Here is a 16,938-nt window from a genome sequence, read left to right as displayed (position 1 = left end):
GGCTCCATGGCTCTAAAGGACATTTTACCCAAATATGGATTAATGGACTGTATTATTATTGCTTAGGCATTTATTCTAACTCCTCTAGATAACAGGACAGAAAATGACAACAGTCAAGAAGAGTTGGTTATCGGAAGTCTACTGATGCCACTATCACAGATCAAATTCTGCTTTCAGTCACCAATGTAATAAGCGCACGAGAGGCGCTGGCAGGGAGGGGCTCGGCCAAGAGCTCCGTGCCCGGGCTCGCAGGGCAGCCGGCCGGGCCCGGCAGGGCCCCGTTGGCCGCCCAGAGCCGCCTCCCCCGCGGCCCCGGCGCTCCGCCCCAGCCGGCCGAGGCGGGGCCCGGCGGCTCCGCGGCGGCACCAGCGCGGCCCCGCTCGGCGGCAACGCGGCCCCGCTCTGTGCCGGGGCCCGGCCGGAGCTCCCGCGGTGCTCCTGCCGGCGAGATGGGGCTGGAGCCGCTGTTCCAGGCCTGGAGCTATTTCAGGCGGAGGAAGTTCCGGGAGTGCGCGGATGTCTGCTCGCAGCTGCTGGAGAGGCCGCTCGGCGAGCAGGTAGCGGGGCCGGGCCGCGGCGGGAGGCGGCGGTGAGGGGCGGCAGCGGCCGCGTCCCGGCTGCCCCGGCACCCCGGGAGCCCGCTGTGCCTGCTGCAGCCGCCGGAGGGGCCGCGTGCAGCCCGGCAGCGAGCGCTGGGCCGCGCCGAGCTCCCCGAGGAGGAGGCCGGGCAGCGCCGCCTCTCCGCGCCCCCTCTCCCGGAGCCGGCGCTGCGGCTCCTCCTCAGACACGCCCCGGGGCAGCCCCCCCGGCCCGGCCCCAGCGCTGGGAGGGAGCAGCGGTGCCGCCGGTAGTGCCGGAGAGCTGCCGTGACTGCTGCCGGGCCAGGCTCTTCCAAACGAGAACTTTAACGCACTCAAGATTTTGGGGAGTTAAAGGGAGAACAGCTGAGATTAAAAATCAGGTCTGCTAGGGATGTTCCTGTTGATTTTATACTGATGTTTAGATATCATAGCTGCTGTATTGACCAAATCACATAAGATTAAGAGATACCATTTTTAGCTCAGCTCACCTACGAGCCCTATCTTGGGACAGGAGGCATTTGCTTATTTCTCTCTGCTCTTTTTCCAGCTGCAGAGTCTCTGGAAATGTAGGACATGTTTTTCAATACCTACATATTTTCCCACCCTTCTGTAAGAGTAAAGGATTTGGGAAAGTTGCTTCTGGATTAATATTTACAAGCATGTAAACATTTTCTCTGCCATATTTTAAAAACAGTAAATGAACAGTCTTCATCTTAAACACTTTACAGTAAATTCGTAAGTCTCAAAGCATCCTATAGACAGATGTTTTAAGAATCTTGAATGCAGTTCTTTTTATCACAAAGGACAAGTTTTTAAAGAAAGCTGCATGGTCACACAATAATGTAAATATAAAGTACAGTAATTGTTTGAACTGATTTAGGATAGATATTGAAAAGATTCTTTTTTTATGTTTTATACTGTAAGACACCACCAAGGAGCCATCAGCAGAGACGTTTTTAGTGGAGAAAGTATTCCAAGAACATTATTCCTGACCCCTAAATGGGACTCAGTATTGCTAGTATGGGACTAGCATTGTTCCATGCTAGTGCTGTATTATTTATATGTATATACATTATTGGGTCTTTATATATGTGATCTTTGCATATGGAAGGACAACACTTGATTTGTGAAAGAAACTCTTGAAATAGCACAGATAACAGTAAATAAAAGTTGTAAAGATCATGATGCTTCCATTGCTCTTAATTTATGAAGTTTTTAATGAGTAAAACATTTTTCAAGCTATGATCTCAACATGGGAATGTAAAGACAACTGCATTTCTACTCTGTGCTTAAGCTCAAGTATAAAATGGTATTGTATGTCATGTTGGGCACCAGGAAAGCAGACAGACAAATGACAACACTTGCAGAAAGTTTGGATTAAGTGAGCTGCTGTGCAGCATGAGGAATACTCAACAGCTTTAATCACTGTGCCATCTGTTCTTATCCCCTTGTCCCATATTCTGCTAAGCATGTGCTTCCCAACCTCTGCAGCCAGGGAAAGAGGGATCTTGTAGGAACAGTAGCCTCTGTCACTGCTCAGGGACTCACTTCTTTGAACAGCATGCATTAGGATATAATTTCAGCCACAGGAGCTGGTGTCCTTTAAAGACATGCCCAGGTTGAGTTAAACAGTGACTCTTACAGCTCAGGGCTTTTTCATGCTCAGGCAACTGGCCTTCTCCCATTTAAGACATGTAATGTAACAGCAGGTGAGTAAAGGAAAATACCAACATTGCCCAGCTGGAGAGTGTGAGATGCCTGAAAGAGATGGCCTTTCCTGTGTGAAAGCCTGCACTTTTTTCCCAGCTCATCTGCTAAGTGACAGCCCCACTCCTGCTCCATTGCATCTGCAGCAGTGTCCTAGAGCTATGGACTGCTGAAACCAGCTTTTTACAATAGCCTTAGAAGTAGGTGCATTTTTGCCACCACACTTGAAAATGTAGTAAGGAATTTTCTTGCCCAGTATATCTTGACCTATGTCTTGATTTACCACTCCCTGTACATATGGCTTAGTATTTGGGATATGTTTGGATCACAAGTATAATGACGAGAAGTTCTCCTTTAAGAACATGGCAAATGATGATATAAAGATCTTAAAAATAAGTTTAGTGATGATCTAGTCAATAGTCACATGTTCATACATTTAGAGGCTGTCTTAATTGGTGCAGAACTCTCTTTGAACCCTGCAACCAGATGCAGTAAGCCCTAGGAGGTTTCTAAACTTCTTTGTTGACCTTTTAGCTAACTAGGCATGAATCAGAAATTTTCTTACATAGCAGTATCAAATACTGTGCCATTATAAATCTTGAGTTCTTAAAGGGCACAACAGCAAAATTGAAATGTTTTAAAATCAATGAAGTTTTCCTGAAGATGTCTTAGAAAATAACATTGTGATAGAAGAATAATTAGCTGCTACTGGGTTACATCTTATGGAAGATTGAATTTTTTTTTCTATAAAATGTCCTGTGCATTTCTTCATTTAATAATTAGAAATATAAATGGTATTGGTGGAATTCACTTCTATGTTATCTTAGGATAAATAAAAATTGTATTTTGTGTGACTGGCATTTGGTCATAGAAACATGTAAAATACTGGTGTTCAGTTTAATTATTTCCTATTGTAAGCAAACAGACCTTGTCTTCTGTGTTTATAGTAATAGCATGACCTAGAGGAAATACAATCCAGGACTGTCTCTGTTGATCATCCTGATTAGTCACCTAATCTGATTACTCTTTGTGTTCCATATGTAGGATTCAAGGCAATAAACAGAACCCATGTATCAGGCCTGCTCTAGTTTGACAATAGAAAAAAATTGCCTGATATAATTGACATATAGTGGATGTTCTTCCTTTAACTTAATTAATGGTCTTCTATGAGGATTTGCTTTTGTTCATTCATCCTTTCTTCTCCCACGTTGAATTTTCAGCTGCTATAATTTGCATACTTGTTTTTTTAAGGTCATAATAAAGTTATCATGGATATGTTTATGGGCATTGAACTTGATTTAAAAAAGCATCTTCAACTGAAATCACTTAATGGTGCAAGAGACTGTGAGTTTATGCATGAAAATAGTAACACTTCGAGTGACATCATTGTTCCTGGATAAAGGTTTGGGGTTTTTTCTGTGCTTCTGCTCTTAATCATTTGAAGAGCATTTTCAGAATATAATGATTTTAATATTTTGCATGTATTAAATTGTACTCACTTAAAACTAATTGTAGAGTGAAGCCTTATTATAATATAAGGTATGTGATATATTCCCTCTTCCAGGCTATAAGCGTCAAAAAACTTCATTATTCTAAGTATTCTTGATACTCACATAAACTGACTTTGCATTTTAATATTAAAGTGCCCTCAGTGGATTTAGGGATCTGGATTAAATAGTTCCTTCATTAGTTTTACAATCTTTTGACTTTCAAGGGAGCTTTATATGTGTAAATGAATAATAAATTTGAGCTTTTGTTTTGAGAGACAAGCTTTCAGGGCAATGCTATTTGTTAATCCTCTCAAAATCTAGTTCCTGTGGATTACTTGCATGTGTAGCAACTGCTGGATCCACCCATGTTAAAATATGTTATATTCTAATGTAATTTTTGTTATTCCATACTTTTGTTTAATCTGAGGATCCCGTTACCTGCTTGAGAGTTATTTAAAATCTAAAGTTATTTCTTATCAAAAACTGAAACAATGTATTAGTATGTATGAACAATGCATACTCTCACCTACAATTATGAGAGTGCAATGGTTTTATTATTATTGATCAACTCTACATCATGAGGGATGTAATTTCTGAATTTTATAGTAATATAAATGCTCCTACATAAGCAAATTTGTTTGATTTTTAAATTATTTTTTAAAGTAATGAACAATGCCTAAAGTAAGATACACATCTGTAACATCAAGGCATTTTTATATCAGTGTTGACATAATATTCCAAACTTCTCCTCATTAGTTACTGTAGCACATATGGTATGGAAGACCTCCTACTGTTCTTAAAACCATCTTCATATGTGCTGTAATACTCAGACACAATGGGATGAACAAAATGTAAGCTGAAATATCTCAATGTCCTTTATTACTTAGAAAGCTGAATAGTTTGGTTTTTTAAGAAAAAAACTGCTATACATAAAAGAATTGCAGTAGTTCATTTAATCATTCAACTGAAATGCAAAGCCAGTTTCAGTGCCTTAGTCAGGCCCAGGTACGTCACAGTAAACTGAGATTAATCCCTGAATTAATGTTCAGTTCCATAGAATGCTCAATGTGTAAGATGTGTTAGGCATTCTAACACTAGTGAACAACTTTTTGACTCCAAATACAATCCTTTAAAGACCACAAATTCCAGTACACTACAGAAGGAAGATGTCCTTCACCAGTATTCTGGGTCCCTGCTGTCATATAATTTACTGAGTAAAAAGGTTCAAATGGAAAGAAGTAGACCATGCCTCATGCTGCAGAGGGGTGATCATGACATTGCCATTCTCCTGGTGGGACAGAACTCAGCTCTGTGTCTTGGCTGCAAAGCAAACAGCAGCAGGGCAGTGCTAGAGCTGGGAGAAGACGTTGGTGTGCTCTAATAGTAATATCTAATCTGATACTGATACATACAAGGAGGTTCTCAAGAAAATGGAGCCAGGGACCACTTGCAATGGTGCAGGGAAGTGAAGGAGGCTTTGGCTTGGTACGGAGAAAAGCATTTCTCTGTAAGGATAGTCAGCAGTGAACAGGTTGCCCAGTAGCACTGTGCAGCCTCCATCCTTGCAAGTTTTCAAGATCCAATTGGACAAGATACTGAACAACCTTAGCTGACCTCATAGCTGACCTGGCTTTGAGGGCTTTGGACCAGAGACCTTCAGAAGTCCCTTTATAGTCTGAATTACTTGAAGATTGTGTATTCAGTCCAGTACAGTTGGTTTAACTGTGATAGATTTACACAATGCCAGATATGCAAGAAATTTTTCACTACCTCTAGGAGCAGAAATGATCTGGCACTACAAAAGACTAATAGTGATTTAGAGAAAGTAACATTCATCTCCTACCTTCCTTGTCCAAAGTTAAAGTAATACATCAGGAAAAACTCATCCACAGTCCCTGGAAGTGAAGGGTAGTTTAAATATTACGTAAATATGATAATTACACATTAATTTGTGATAAACCTACATTTTTTCCTATCAGTATTTACTCAATTTTACTAGAAGTTTTCAAGTAGATGCAAGTTCCAGCTTTTTCACTTACAGCAAACTTCATCTGGTAGCTTTTCTTTTGGTTTTTTTTGGGTAGTGCAATAGGCTGTTAATTTGACATTTATTCCACTTGCAATATTACTGTCCAATTGCAATGAATACATAATTTTCATCATAAAAGTACCATGAAAAAGCCATGATATTTTCTTTTGTGTTCTTGAGTGGTATCATTGTGATCACCAGCAGCAGCTAAAAAAGTGTGCAAAAATGGATTTTATTAAGTAGACATTCTAAAGACCATGGTGTGATAATCTAGTTAATTTTTAGGAGGTGTGCATATGTCTTCCAAGTTCATTTTCTTCTAATCTGTCATTTTTCAGCTTCATAATGCTTGCATGTTAATCTAAGATTTGGCTAGATTCAGGAGAAGCAAGAAAGCAAAGGTATTAGAAAGATACACTTACTGCAAATTTACTTTCATTGTGCAAAACATTGATTACCTTCATAATGTGTGTAAGTTGAGATAATGTAATTAAAAGAAAATTTGGATATATGTGTCAGAGAGAAAATTTTAGTGCAAAATGAGGTTGTCACAGAGTATAAGCACATTCATGTTGTTTTTATTGTTTGGCATTTCCATTCCTTAGTTTCTATTTTCTCTCTTTTCAGGAGCTTGATTCTGAATATACTGTGTTTCAGGTAAAGTTCTTTCCATAAATTCAATCATGAGATGCAATCATTGGGAAGCATTTCTGATACACTGAATAATACTTGCTTTGTAGTTATGTCCTCAATAGCATAAATTTTTATTTGGTATTGGTAAGGCATTACTTTTGATGAGGGGAAGATTTTTTTGATATTTTGAAAAGGCAGCTTTTATATTTGATAGAATTTTATTTCTCTCATACTTTTCCTATATCTTTTTTCAGCAGTTCGGTGCTTTCTAAAAGCTAAATTGAATCTACCTTGAACTGAATGACCTTCATCTGCAGATGAGATTAGGAAGAAAACAACATGTATTCACAGACAGAACAATGTTTGTGCTCTTAGGACTCACTTTCATGTTTTATTTAATGCATGGAATGGTGGGCCCCTGCCCATGCTCTTCCTGCTCTTGCAGTTCAGGCTCACTGCTTACCTTGTGCAGAGTCTAGTAGCCTTGTAGGTGCATGATGATGATTTGCATAAGTGATGGAAGACTGAGAGTAATTAATTAATTTTCCTCTGCCCACATTAGCTCTAGATTATTGCAATAGCAAGAATAGTATCGGGCAGGTGATGGCATCTTTTGGTTCCAGGCTACAGTCAGAAGAGACTAAATGCAATGTGCAATGGCGTTTTTAAATACAGCTTCATAACATATTTTACAGGTCTTTACTCCATGAATTCATGCAAGTTGTTTACATGGAGAATGGTTTCACTGAAACACTGCTGGATATCTTTTTTGAGTGTAATTATTACCCTTCACAATGTAGATGTGTTCTGGGGTTTTCATTGTGTATGGAATAAAATTTATTATAATAGAAAGGATTATTGGGGAATACAAGCTCTTGAAAAAATAAGTTACCATGTTCAGAGAAAACAAAGTCTGTATTTTTAATTTGATTTTTGGACTTTTCAGGAACAAGAAGAAAATACTTGATTCAGTTACAAACTTCTCAAAAACTGAGTGAAAAACACTATGTCACTTCTCTTTCTGGAGTTTAGACTTACATGCTGTATACTGTATACTTATATACTGCATCACATTTCTGTACCTCTTTAATTGCTATTAGGTATTGTAAATTTTCTGATTATGAGTTAAGCAAGCTAAATTTGTTATGTTGTGAATATGTGGGTCATCAGAAAATGAGCTCCCCTTTCCTTTTCTTATCCTATAAATGCCTTTTCATATAAATGCAGTTCATCTTCATAAGCTCCAGACATGGTGCTTATCACAAAACAAAATTATCAGGCCCACAAAGAGAAAGCAGATAATCTGTAATCTACAAACAGATGTTTAATTAAGGAATACTGTATGATATTTGAATTTTTTGTTGGCTGTGAAGCCTCGGACTAGGAGCTTTACACTGGAAGAGATGCCTAAGGAATCTATTTTTTATGACAGATATTTGCCCAGTAATGACAAAGAGACATGTTGATTTTAAAAACACATTTTCACATGGTAGTTAGTGGAAAAATTACGATAATACACTTATGCCTATGTAAAGAGCTGACCTCAGTTTTAGCAATTAGTGTAGAGGAGTTACTACTTCCAATTTCCAGGAAAAGATCATTACTATGGGCAGATTTTCTTATTTCTAGTAGGAAATTAGCCTGTGCTTGGCTATGCAAGAGCTCTAATTGGAGAATATTCCCCGTGTAGACATGGTCATGTTGACTGCAGATATACATGTCTTTGAAAAGAACAGAGTAGCATCAAGGTATTAAAAATTCAACAAACTAAATACTTCATAGAATAATGAAAAACTGTTAAAGGTGTTGAACATTTAACAGAAATCTCAACATTAATTAAAGGCTGTCATCCTGCTACATAAGAATAAACTAAGAGAAAATAAAGGAGATCTGGATTATGACTGGCCTAGATTCAGATCATCCTGCTGAATTCCCTTTTCTTCATTCTTGAACAAAAATTTCCAATTGTGGTTGAATCAGCTGGCTGACGTCCTCCTTCTGCTTGGAAGAAAGCACTTTTTAAAAGAATAGTTAAATATTTCAGCATCTTTAGATACACTTTCTTTTTGATTGACACAACTTTGCATAAAGGTATAAGGAAAGTCTAGAGGAAATGACAGGGTGAATGAGAAGTGTCTCATTAAATGATTACTTAAATTATTAAATAAGCTTGAGTTTCAGATCTTCTCATACCTCTTACTTAAGGAACAAACATTTCCATGTGTTTGACCTTTATTTCTATTAAGATAGTCTGTTTCTAGTTTGAAAGGTCTCCTTAGCCAATATTTAATATGCTTTTCCACCAGATTGCTGTACTCCATGTTAGAAAGGAAGCAAATCTAATTATTTTGGCAGTGATTTTTACTCTGGAAAAAAATATCTTTTCAATATCTTATGGAAGATCAGGGATTGGTCTTGTGACTTCCTATATCATGCCAGTTCTATGAGAACATTACAAGCATATCAAATTATCAAAGTGGTTGGACCTGCACTTACTTTGTTGGTATTTCTATATGGCTGCTATTGATTTTTCTTGTTTTCTTTTTTCTCCCCACTGATTTGGTGACTTCACAGTCTACACAAAGCTTGTCACATAGGCTAGAGTTATGCTTGCTTTTCCACGCTGCTCAGATTATCCTCCAAGACATACAGTGTAGTAATTTGTCAGTTCAGGTCACTAAAATGGATTTCAATGCTCTCATAATCTGAAATGCCTGGGGTGTATATTTATACAGTGTTTTACAGCTGATGCTTTGAATAAAGGACTTAGTCTCCTTTTATACCTCCATCAGATGGATGGATATACTCAGCTGTTTTAAGTCAATACCTTATTCAGGCCTAATAAAGCTGTGAAGCGAATAATAAAGAAATGAAAAAATTGCTGATTAGATTATTTACTTAGTGTCTTGAAGACATTTTACTTTTTACTTATCCTTATTCAGGCTGCCTGGAACCTGAAAACACGGGCTTTGACAGAAATGGTGTATGTGGATGAAATTGATATGGATCAAGAAGGAATCGCAGAGATCATCCTGGATGAAAATGCCATTGCTCAAGTTGCACGTAAGATTGACTTTCACTTAAATACATTGATTCAACAAGAGCTCTTTTGGCCATCTCTTTTGTCATCTAGAATTGAACAAACTGAGGTGACCTGATACAGCATGTAGTATTGGTAAAAAAAGCATTTTAGATTGTTTTATGGCAATGTTGTGATCCACCATGTGTTCTTGATGTAGTACTTAGGCCTGTCAGACGAGAGTTCAGACCATGCTCAATTGTGTTTAGTCAGCTTTTCCTCTACATTTGAGGAAATGTCGTGAGGATGCAAGTGGTCACTTGATTTTTCCACCAGTATGTTGATGTCTTTTACTCCTTTCTGGCTTCTTTAGGCATTGTGGGAAACTAGAGAAAAAATCTGCCCTCGGTGTACTGTGAATTTTATCCACATGCCTGTAGTGTAGTCAACAGTCAGATACCACCTTTTGGCATCATGTCCTGCAAACATTATCTTAACTGATTTTCTTTTTTCTGCTTTTCTCTACTTCATTTTTCTCTTCCTTCACAAAGCAGTTCTTCAGCTCTGACATTGTTTCTTCTATGCAATTATTTTTCAGCTTTGTCAATTCCCTTTCAAGTGGACAATAATTAGTTGTCTTCCACTACTTTTTTGGCAGTATTTATATTTTTCTCTGTTTCTTTAGTACAGTTCACATGGAAGTTTTTATGTAACTTATTAAGCATAGCTCTCAACCATGTACCATGTCAAGGAATTCAAGGGAAGAACTGAACATAGACCAAACTGACACTTGAAGTGTTAAAAGCTTTTCTTGTCTGTGTGGATGTAGGCAATTGCATATCTATCTTCTTCCAGTTTTTAAAATTTTCATTACATGCTCGGTCACAGTCAAGCAGTACTGGAGATGTGTTTATACATTGTCATCAACTAATTATGGATATCTGTCTTAAAATACCATAGTAATAAAATCTGGAGTTTAATTTGATTTTGTGCCCCCTGTGGTAGAGATTATCTTCCAAGAAAAATAATTTGATGAATATTATTTAGAAATAAGGCATTCTGGAAAAATATATTCATGTTATGTTGAAGCTGAAAAAAAGGTGACCTTCTGGATAGTGTGTCACAGATTTCAAAACCAAAGAAAATTATTACAATAGTGTAGCCTCCACTTCTGTATCATTGAGATAAGGCTTTGCTATTCGTGCTTCAAATCTGCTAGATGTGCCTGAGGTAGTATATAATTTTTCAGAAAGTATAAGAACTTTCCAAAGATAGAGAACTCCCTGCAGTCTTTTGTAAGTTATTAAATTTAATAGATTTTATCAGTATGCCATATCTTTAGTGGGAATTATTAACTATAACTCCACCTGTTGCTTCTTTGTGAACATTTTATGCCTGATACAAAGTTACTTTCAAAGGTATATTTCCCAAGTAAGTAGTTAAATCTGTCATTAAATCATTCAGTGATCTTTTCTTTGATAAGCTAAACAATCTTCTCATTCTGAGCTATATATTTTAATTTTTGAGTTGAGTCTTGAAAGTCATTTCTTAAACCTTTCTATTTATCCACTTGTCTTTTGTAGTCACCAAACCACACAATGATCCACTCACATGCAGAAAATATGTTTTTCATCCCATACCTTGATTTTACTTTCTTTATACATCTGAGGTGTTCTAATGTTACACTTTTGCATAAAAGATATGTTTTTCTTCTACACCTTGATTTTACTTTCTTTATACCTCTGAGTTACACGTTTGCATAAAAAGTAAGCACAGAAATCACTGAACAGAGTGAAGATGACAGAGTCAGTGGTGTCTAGGGACAGGATCAGAGGCAGTGGGCACAAACTTAAGCTCAGGAGGTTTCTTCTGAACATCAAGAAACAATTCTTTTTAACTATGAGGGTGACTGAGAACTGGCACAGGCTCCCCACGGAGAATGTGAAATCTACCTCCTTAGAGCTATCCAGAAAGTATCTAAACAGGGTCCTGGGCAACTGTCCTCAGGTGTCCCTGCTTGGGCATCATGGGACCATATGACTTCCAGAGGTCCCTTCAAACCTCCACCATTCTTTGGTTCTGTGATTACTCCACTTCTGCACTTGACTTAATAAAAATGGGTGCTGACTGACTGTGGGCTTTTCCTTTTGCTGTTAAAGTGTGTTAGCCATAGTTGGTCTTGACTCAGGTCTTCATTGTGGCAGATGTTTCAGGATATCCTCCTCCACTAAAGTCATAGTTCCCAAACATAAAACTGTGTAGCCACACCTCTCATATTACAATTGGTATTGTCTATACTTCGCCTATTAAGCAGTTTAAATCCTTCTGCATCAGTTACATATCCATTTCAGTTTTACATCTTCCCTTATCTTAGTTTCCAGATTAAACTCTCTTAATTATGACTTTGCTGTCAGTCGTGAGTTATTAAATAATTACTAAAGTGTATAGGATCCATGGGAAAAAACTACTTTTCTGTGGTTCCTCTTTATACATATGTAATGATATCTTTCTTCTTATAATTTTGCTGTGTTAATGTTCCATCAATCTTGTTTATTAACGAAAATGTCCTAGAGCACCGTTTTACAGAAAAATCCACTATGTTACTTTTGGACTATTAACACCATTAATTTTCTCAGGTAATATTCTAATCTTGTTTAAAAGTGTTACCTTGACAGCATATTTTTCAGAAAGTTGTACTAATTGGCATTATGGATAATCACAGCTGTTTCATTAACTGGGGAATTAAAGGAGTCATCTGCAGTCATCACTAACTACTGAAATTTCACTCTTAAATTCTGACACTTCTAATGGCAACATGCACTGCTGTGGCCTTTTGCATCTATTCATAGCTAGTTGGCTTGGGAATTCTCCAAGTAAGGACTGAGTTGCCTGGGGTGAGGTCAAAGGAACTGTAAGCATTCTCCCAGTGCACCAAAAACTCAAAACAATTGTAGTTATTAAAAAACATGTCTGAAAAAAGGAATTTTAATGTCTTGCCTCTTTTATATTACAGCAATAGTTTTTAAAATAGTTCAGAAAGTGAACTCTTTGTCTGCTAGTCTAAAAGGTTGAAAGCAACTTTCCTCATTTCACTGAAGAGTGCCTAGTTACCATGTTAGAAACTCTGCTGAGTGAACTGCCCACCCTTTCTGATATGGAGTAAAAACTTCAAGATTTACAGGACCACAGAAGGGCAAGTAAGCAATAGAAATCCTGAGGGTGTTCAGCGAAAAGAGAGAGAATCCTAGGGTTTTTTATTTATTTTAGCACAATTGCATATTTAGTTGGTTTTACCAAGGAGATCATGGTTAATACTTTCTTTTGTATTATTTACCTTTAAATACAGCTGTAGTCAGGTTGCTGCTTATGGCTTGTTTTGGGGAAAAAAGAAGAAAGGAAACTGTCTACCGATCAGTTTATCTTCAGTTCTTGGAAATATTTGCAATAAAAGCAGTTCATAAGTATATAGAAAATACATAGATGAGTAACAGTAATTTGTCAGTAATTGTCTGTGTCAACTTAAATCTCATTTATTACTATACATAGTAACAAGCAGTAAAGAGACTGCAAGGTATAGATGTCATATATTGCTTTCAACCGAGTGTTTAAAACTATCTCATAGACATTCGCTTAGCAGATTAGAAGAACTGCCCAATCAAATGCCAGTGAATGAAAATCTACCTGCAGGAACTAGTAATTCTTAATGACCCACTGTCAAAACAGAAATACGTGAAAAGGGGAACCCTTCATCAGTTCACCTGAGCTCAAGTTGGTTCAGTGTTTTCATTGATGACCTTTGGGTAAGGACAAGTTCACACTCTACAGTGCTCTAAATTGTAGGTGGGGATCTTACCAGGGTCTAATGTCATGAGATAACATTCTCCATCTGCTCTGTAGGGGAAGGTTTAGATTTACTTACTCAAGTCTGGGTACCAGATAGAAAATATACCATTTCAAGTTGGCCTGGTCTCATCGTTTCTGTAACCTTCTACCTTTAGCACTGTGTGGTGTTTCTAAGATGTTCTTGACAATTGTTTGGGTCAGTCTCAGTAGGCATCCACACAGGCACTTATTCGCTCCCCCCAGGTGGGATGGAGAAGAGAATGGAGACGGTGAAAGAAAGAAAACCTGTCATTGTTTGGCAGGTTTCTTGCAAGTCTTTCAAATTATCATTAGTAGAATGCAATATTTGGGGTTTGTCTTCTTTGACCCCTCAGTTTGAATAAAGAAATTTGAGGCTTACTGTTTATCGTAAAACACGATCATGTTTGAAGTCCTCTGGACAAGGGAGTAATATCTCAAACTGAAGTGAGAAATGCTCTTATTTTGTAGGACCAGGAACATCTTTGAAACTTCCTGGAACTGGCCAAGGTGGAGGCCCCAGCCCAGCTGTCAGGTATGTGATAGTTTATTTTTTAAAATGTAACGAGTTCAAAATGAACAAATCATTCTGAAAATGAAACGCTTTGGGTATAACAGTTAAAATTCTCTATCAATGAATACCACCTAACATAAGGATACTGTACTTGACATCTCCAGGCCTGTAACTCAGTCAGGAAGGCCCATCACAGGGTTTGTGAGGCCCAGCACGCAGAGCGGACGGCCCAACACCATGGAGCAGGCGATACGAACGCCCCGAACAGCTCTCACAGCTCGGCCCATCACCAGCGCCTCCGGGGGGTATGTCAGGCCGGGCACGGTGAGTTGCTTGCCTCTCTTCCCAGAGTGGAGCATTTCTTGGTCACAGTATCTGGCACATTGATACTGTAGTTTAGTTAAAAGCTGCCTCTAAACTCAAGTTTGAAGGAAGCGAGCGTTTTTAATTTTTTAAATTTTTTCAAAATAGAGTTTGAAAATATAACTTCTTGTGCATTTGATAGTCTGGTTATGTAAAAAAATGTACATAAATTCACATGTTCACCAGGATTCATATAACTTCCTTACGGGGTCTCTGGTGTTGAGATCACCCCGAGCTGTTAGAAAGTCACTTTTTCCCAGCCACGAGACCAAAGAAGAAGACAGAATTCCTTGGCTTTCATTCTCAAGGTTGTTTATTTTTTCTTATCTATAACATTCTTTCTCTGACCTGCTGAGGTCTGTCTGGCAGGTCAGGTTGAGGCCCACTGACTGCCTTGGGGCGGTGCTACCTTTTTATACTACGTGTACTTTATTTACAATAATTTTCCAGTACCTGTCACCTATGTTAGACAGTTTGTCTCTACTCTAAACCAATCCAAAAGTGCCACCATCACAGCACTTGTGATGGAGGCTAAGAAGAAGGAGAAAGACTGGACGCGCCCAGATTCCTCCATCTTGCCTCCTAAACCTCCATTCTAAAAACCCCCAAATTCTACATTTTCACCCAGTGATAAATTCAATGTCATTCTATTCAAACTCTTGTAGCTTGTACATCTTCATACAAAGTTAGTTGTTTTTTTTTTTTTCCCCTGGGCTAAAATCAAAGGCACAGGTGTTTTTGACTCTGTGCCAAGATCTCCGAGCCCCCTGTCAGGGTCTCGAGTCCTCCAGGGCAGCCAGAGGAATTTCCTGGGTTCCGACAAATTCCACATTCACAGGGTCCTTGAGAGAAGTTTATATTAGTGGAAGACCATGTAAAGACTGTGGCATGATTTCACCATAAGTGTCTACTACAAAACAATTGATAAGCATTCAGTGTCTGTCACTTCAAAAGATAAGAAGAATAGTTTATACTAATTTATCCCATACTATAGGCACAATTAATAAACTGCAACCAGCATGAGTATGTAATACATATTAAAATCACATTAATGGCAAAATGTGTCATCCTCTCACTACTGTAGGTAAGAACTAATCTTCCTAAGTATTTCTTGAAGATTTTTTTGGTTATGCATCCCAACTTCCAAGCTACATGCTTAGGCAGTGTATGGAAATAGTGGGGATTGACAGAGAATAAAAAGGAAGAGTTGGTACTGCACAGTAGAGCAGTGAATCTACAAATGTTTTGTTTGGAATTTTGGTGTTTTTTTGTATACTAATACTATTTTGAAAATCTTCAGGAAAAGTGTAGGGGATCTTCCCACTTAAAAAGCTTCTTTTTTCCCCTCAGGCTTCAATGATAACAAATCCAGATGGCCCTTTCATAAATCTGTCTCGACTGAATTTAACTAAATATGCTCAGAAACCCAAACTGGCAAAGGTATGTAACAATTTTAGTTAGTGTTGTGATATCTTTTTCTTGTTTTCTGGTGTCATTCTGATGTAACTGTACATGGGATTTGGGATAAAAACAATGATGAACAGTGGTTTAGATATTAACTCCAGAAAAATAGTGTGTTACGCACCTTTTGACAGTGTTTACCAGACTTGAAATTGAAGCTATGTCTAAAAAGGTTATGGTGAAAGTATAATCTAGGAAAAACATTCATATGGGAAAAAATGTTCCACTGGTAAATAATTTTGAGCTGTGCATCTAGGAGTGATGAAGGGCAACTAAAAGAATAAAAAAGAAGCCAGGAGCAAAAAACCAGCAGAACCTTCCTTAATATCTGGAAATGTGCTTCTGTGTACAAATAGATGGCCTAAAATCCTGGCCTAAAAATGTTCACAATGTTTGGATTTTTTCTTTGCTTTTGTGGAATAAGTTAAAACTTTTTATGTAAAAGGTACCATTTTTTTGTTCAGAATACTTCTTCATTTTCAGTTAAGATCATCTGATTGACAGCCAATGAAACTATCTGACAATAGAAGAGGTTTTTGCAGGTTATCCACCCAACTTAGAGGTTTCAGCTCCGAGTGTCAGGGAGTTGAAAGCTGTGAGATTTATCTTGCCTTTCAGTTGAATCTTTCCCCAACACAACCAGTTAGCTGTATGGTTGAACATGTTTTCTTTGCATAGTGTGTTCATAAAAAAACAACTGTTGGGCTGAGGCCAACAGCTCATTTTGCACAACGTATCAAGGAATTATTTCTAGGGAGCACAAGGTATCAAACACACTCTAGGGAGTTATATTTGGCTCCCAGCCTAAAGGTGAACAAACCACTATGAATTTAGAATATTTTGAAAAACATAATGGTGAACACTGTTAAGAAAACTGGCAGTATCTGATAATGTGCTGGTGGAAATAGCTCTTCCAGTCCAAAACTTTGGTTAACAGTTTTTCATAAGCAACCAGGAAATTTCATTGCTTATTAAAGCCTGATCTAGACTGATGTAGGGCATTGCATTTCAGTGTGGTTTTCAAAGGAAATAAATCCTGTGTAATTGCACTGTGTCCTTCCCCCACTGCTTGCATCATTGTCCCTTGGCCCCTTAACCAAGCTAGGTAGAAGAATAGGTATCAAATATAGTAAGTTCTAGTCTGGTGAGGTAATCAAAGACTTCCAGACTAACATCTGAGGGCAGTTACAAATCATTTCATTATCAGTGCTGAAAAAATACTGCATGCTTTTTGTCCAATTATGTCCTTGCCAGCAATCAGCCAGCAGACACATTTTTAT

General features: G+C 38.1%; 1 protein-coding gene across 4 annotated transcripts in view; it reads left to right on the top strand.

Moving 5' to 3' along the window:
* Positions 1 to 317: 317 nt before the first annotated feature.
* The window catches only part of TTC8 (tetratricopeptide repeat domain 8), a 40,985-nt gene continuing 24,364 nt past the window's right edge, over positions 318 to 16,938 (top strand). For 3 of the 4 annotated variants that reach the window (XM_071426649.1, XM_071426651.1, XM_071426647.1), the window contains exons 1-6: positions 318 to 557; positions 6,435 to 6,464; positions 9,383 to 9,503; positions 13,792 to 13,855; positions 13,999 to 14,158; positions 15,548 to 15,637. In XM_071426649.1, coding sequence (XP_071282750.1) covers positions 450 to 557; positions 6,435 to 6,464; positions 9,383 to 9,503; positions 13,792 to 13,855; positions 13,999 to 14,158; positions 15,548 to 15,637 — 573 coding nt within the window. In that variant the 5' untranslated portion in view covers positions 318 to 449. The remainder of the gene's footprint in view (positions 558 to 6,434; positions 6,465 to 9,382; positions 9,504 to 13,791; positions 13,856 to 13,998; positions 14,159 to 15,547; positions 15,638 to 16,938) is intronic. The other variant, XM_071426648.1, reaches the window with a different exon arrangement.

This window comes from Agelaius tricolor, unplaced genomic scaffold, assembly GCF_023055355.1.
Source record: "Agelaius tricolor isolate 1412-34295 unplaced genomic scaffold, bAgeTri1.0.p SCAF_5, whole genome shotgun sequence".
In the NCBI taxonomy this organism is placed as follows: domain Eukaryota; kingdom Metazoa; phylum Chordata; class Aves; order Passeriformes; family Icteridae; genus Agelaius; species Agelaius tricolor.
The sequence above is the reverse complement of the archived record's forward strand: the minus strand, read 5'-3'. Positions and strand labels throughout refer to the sequence as shown.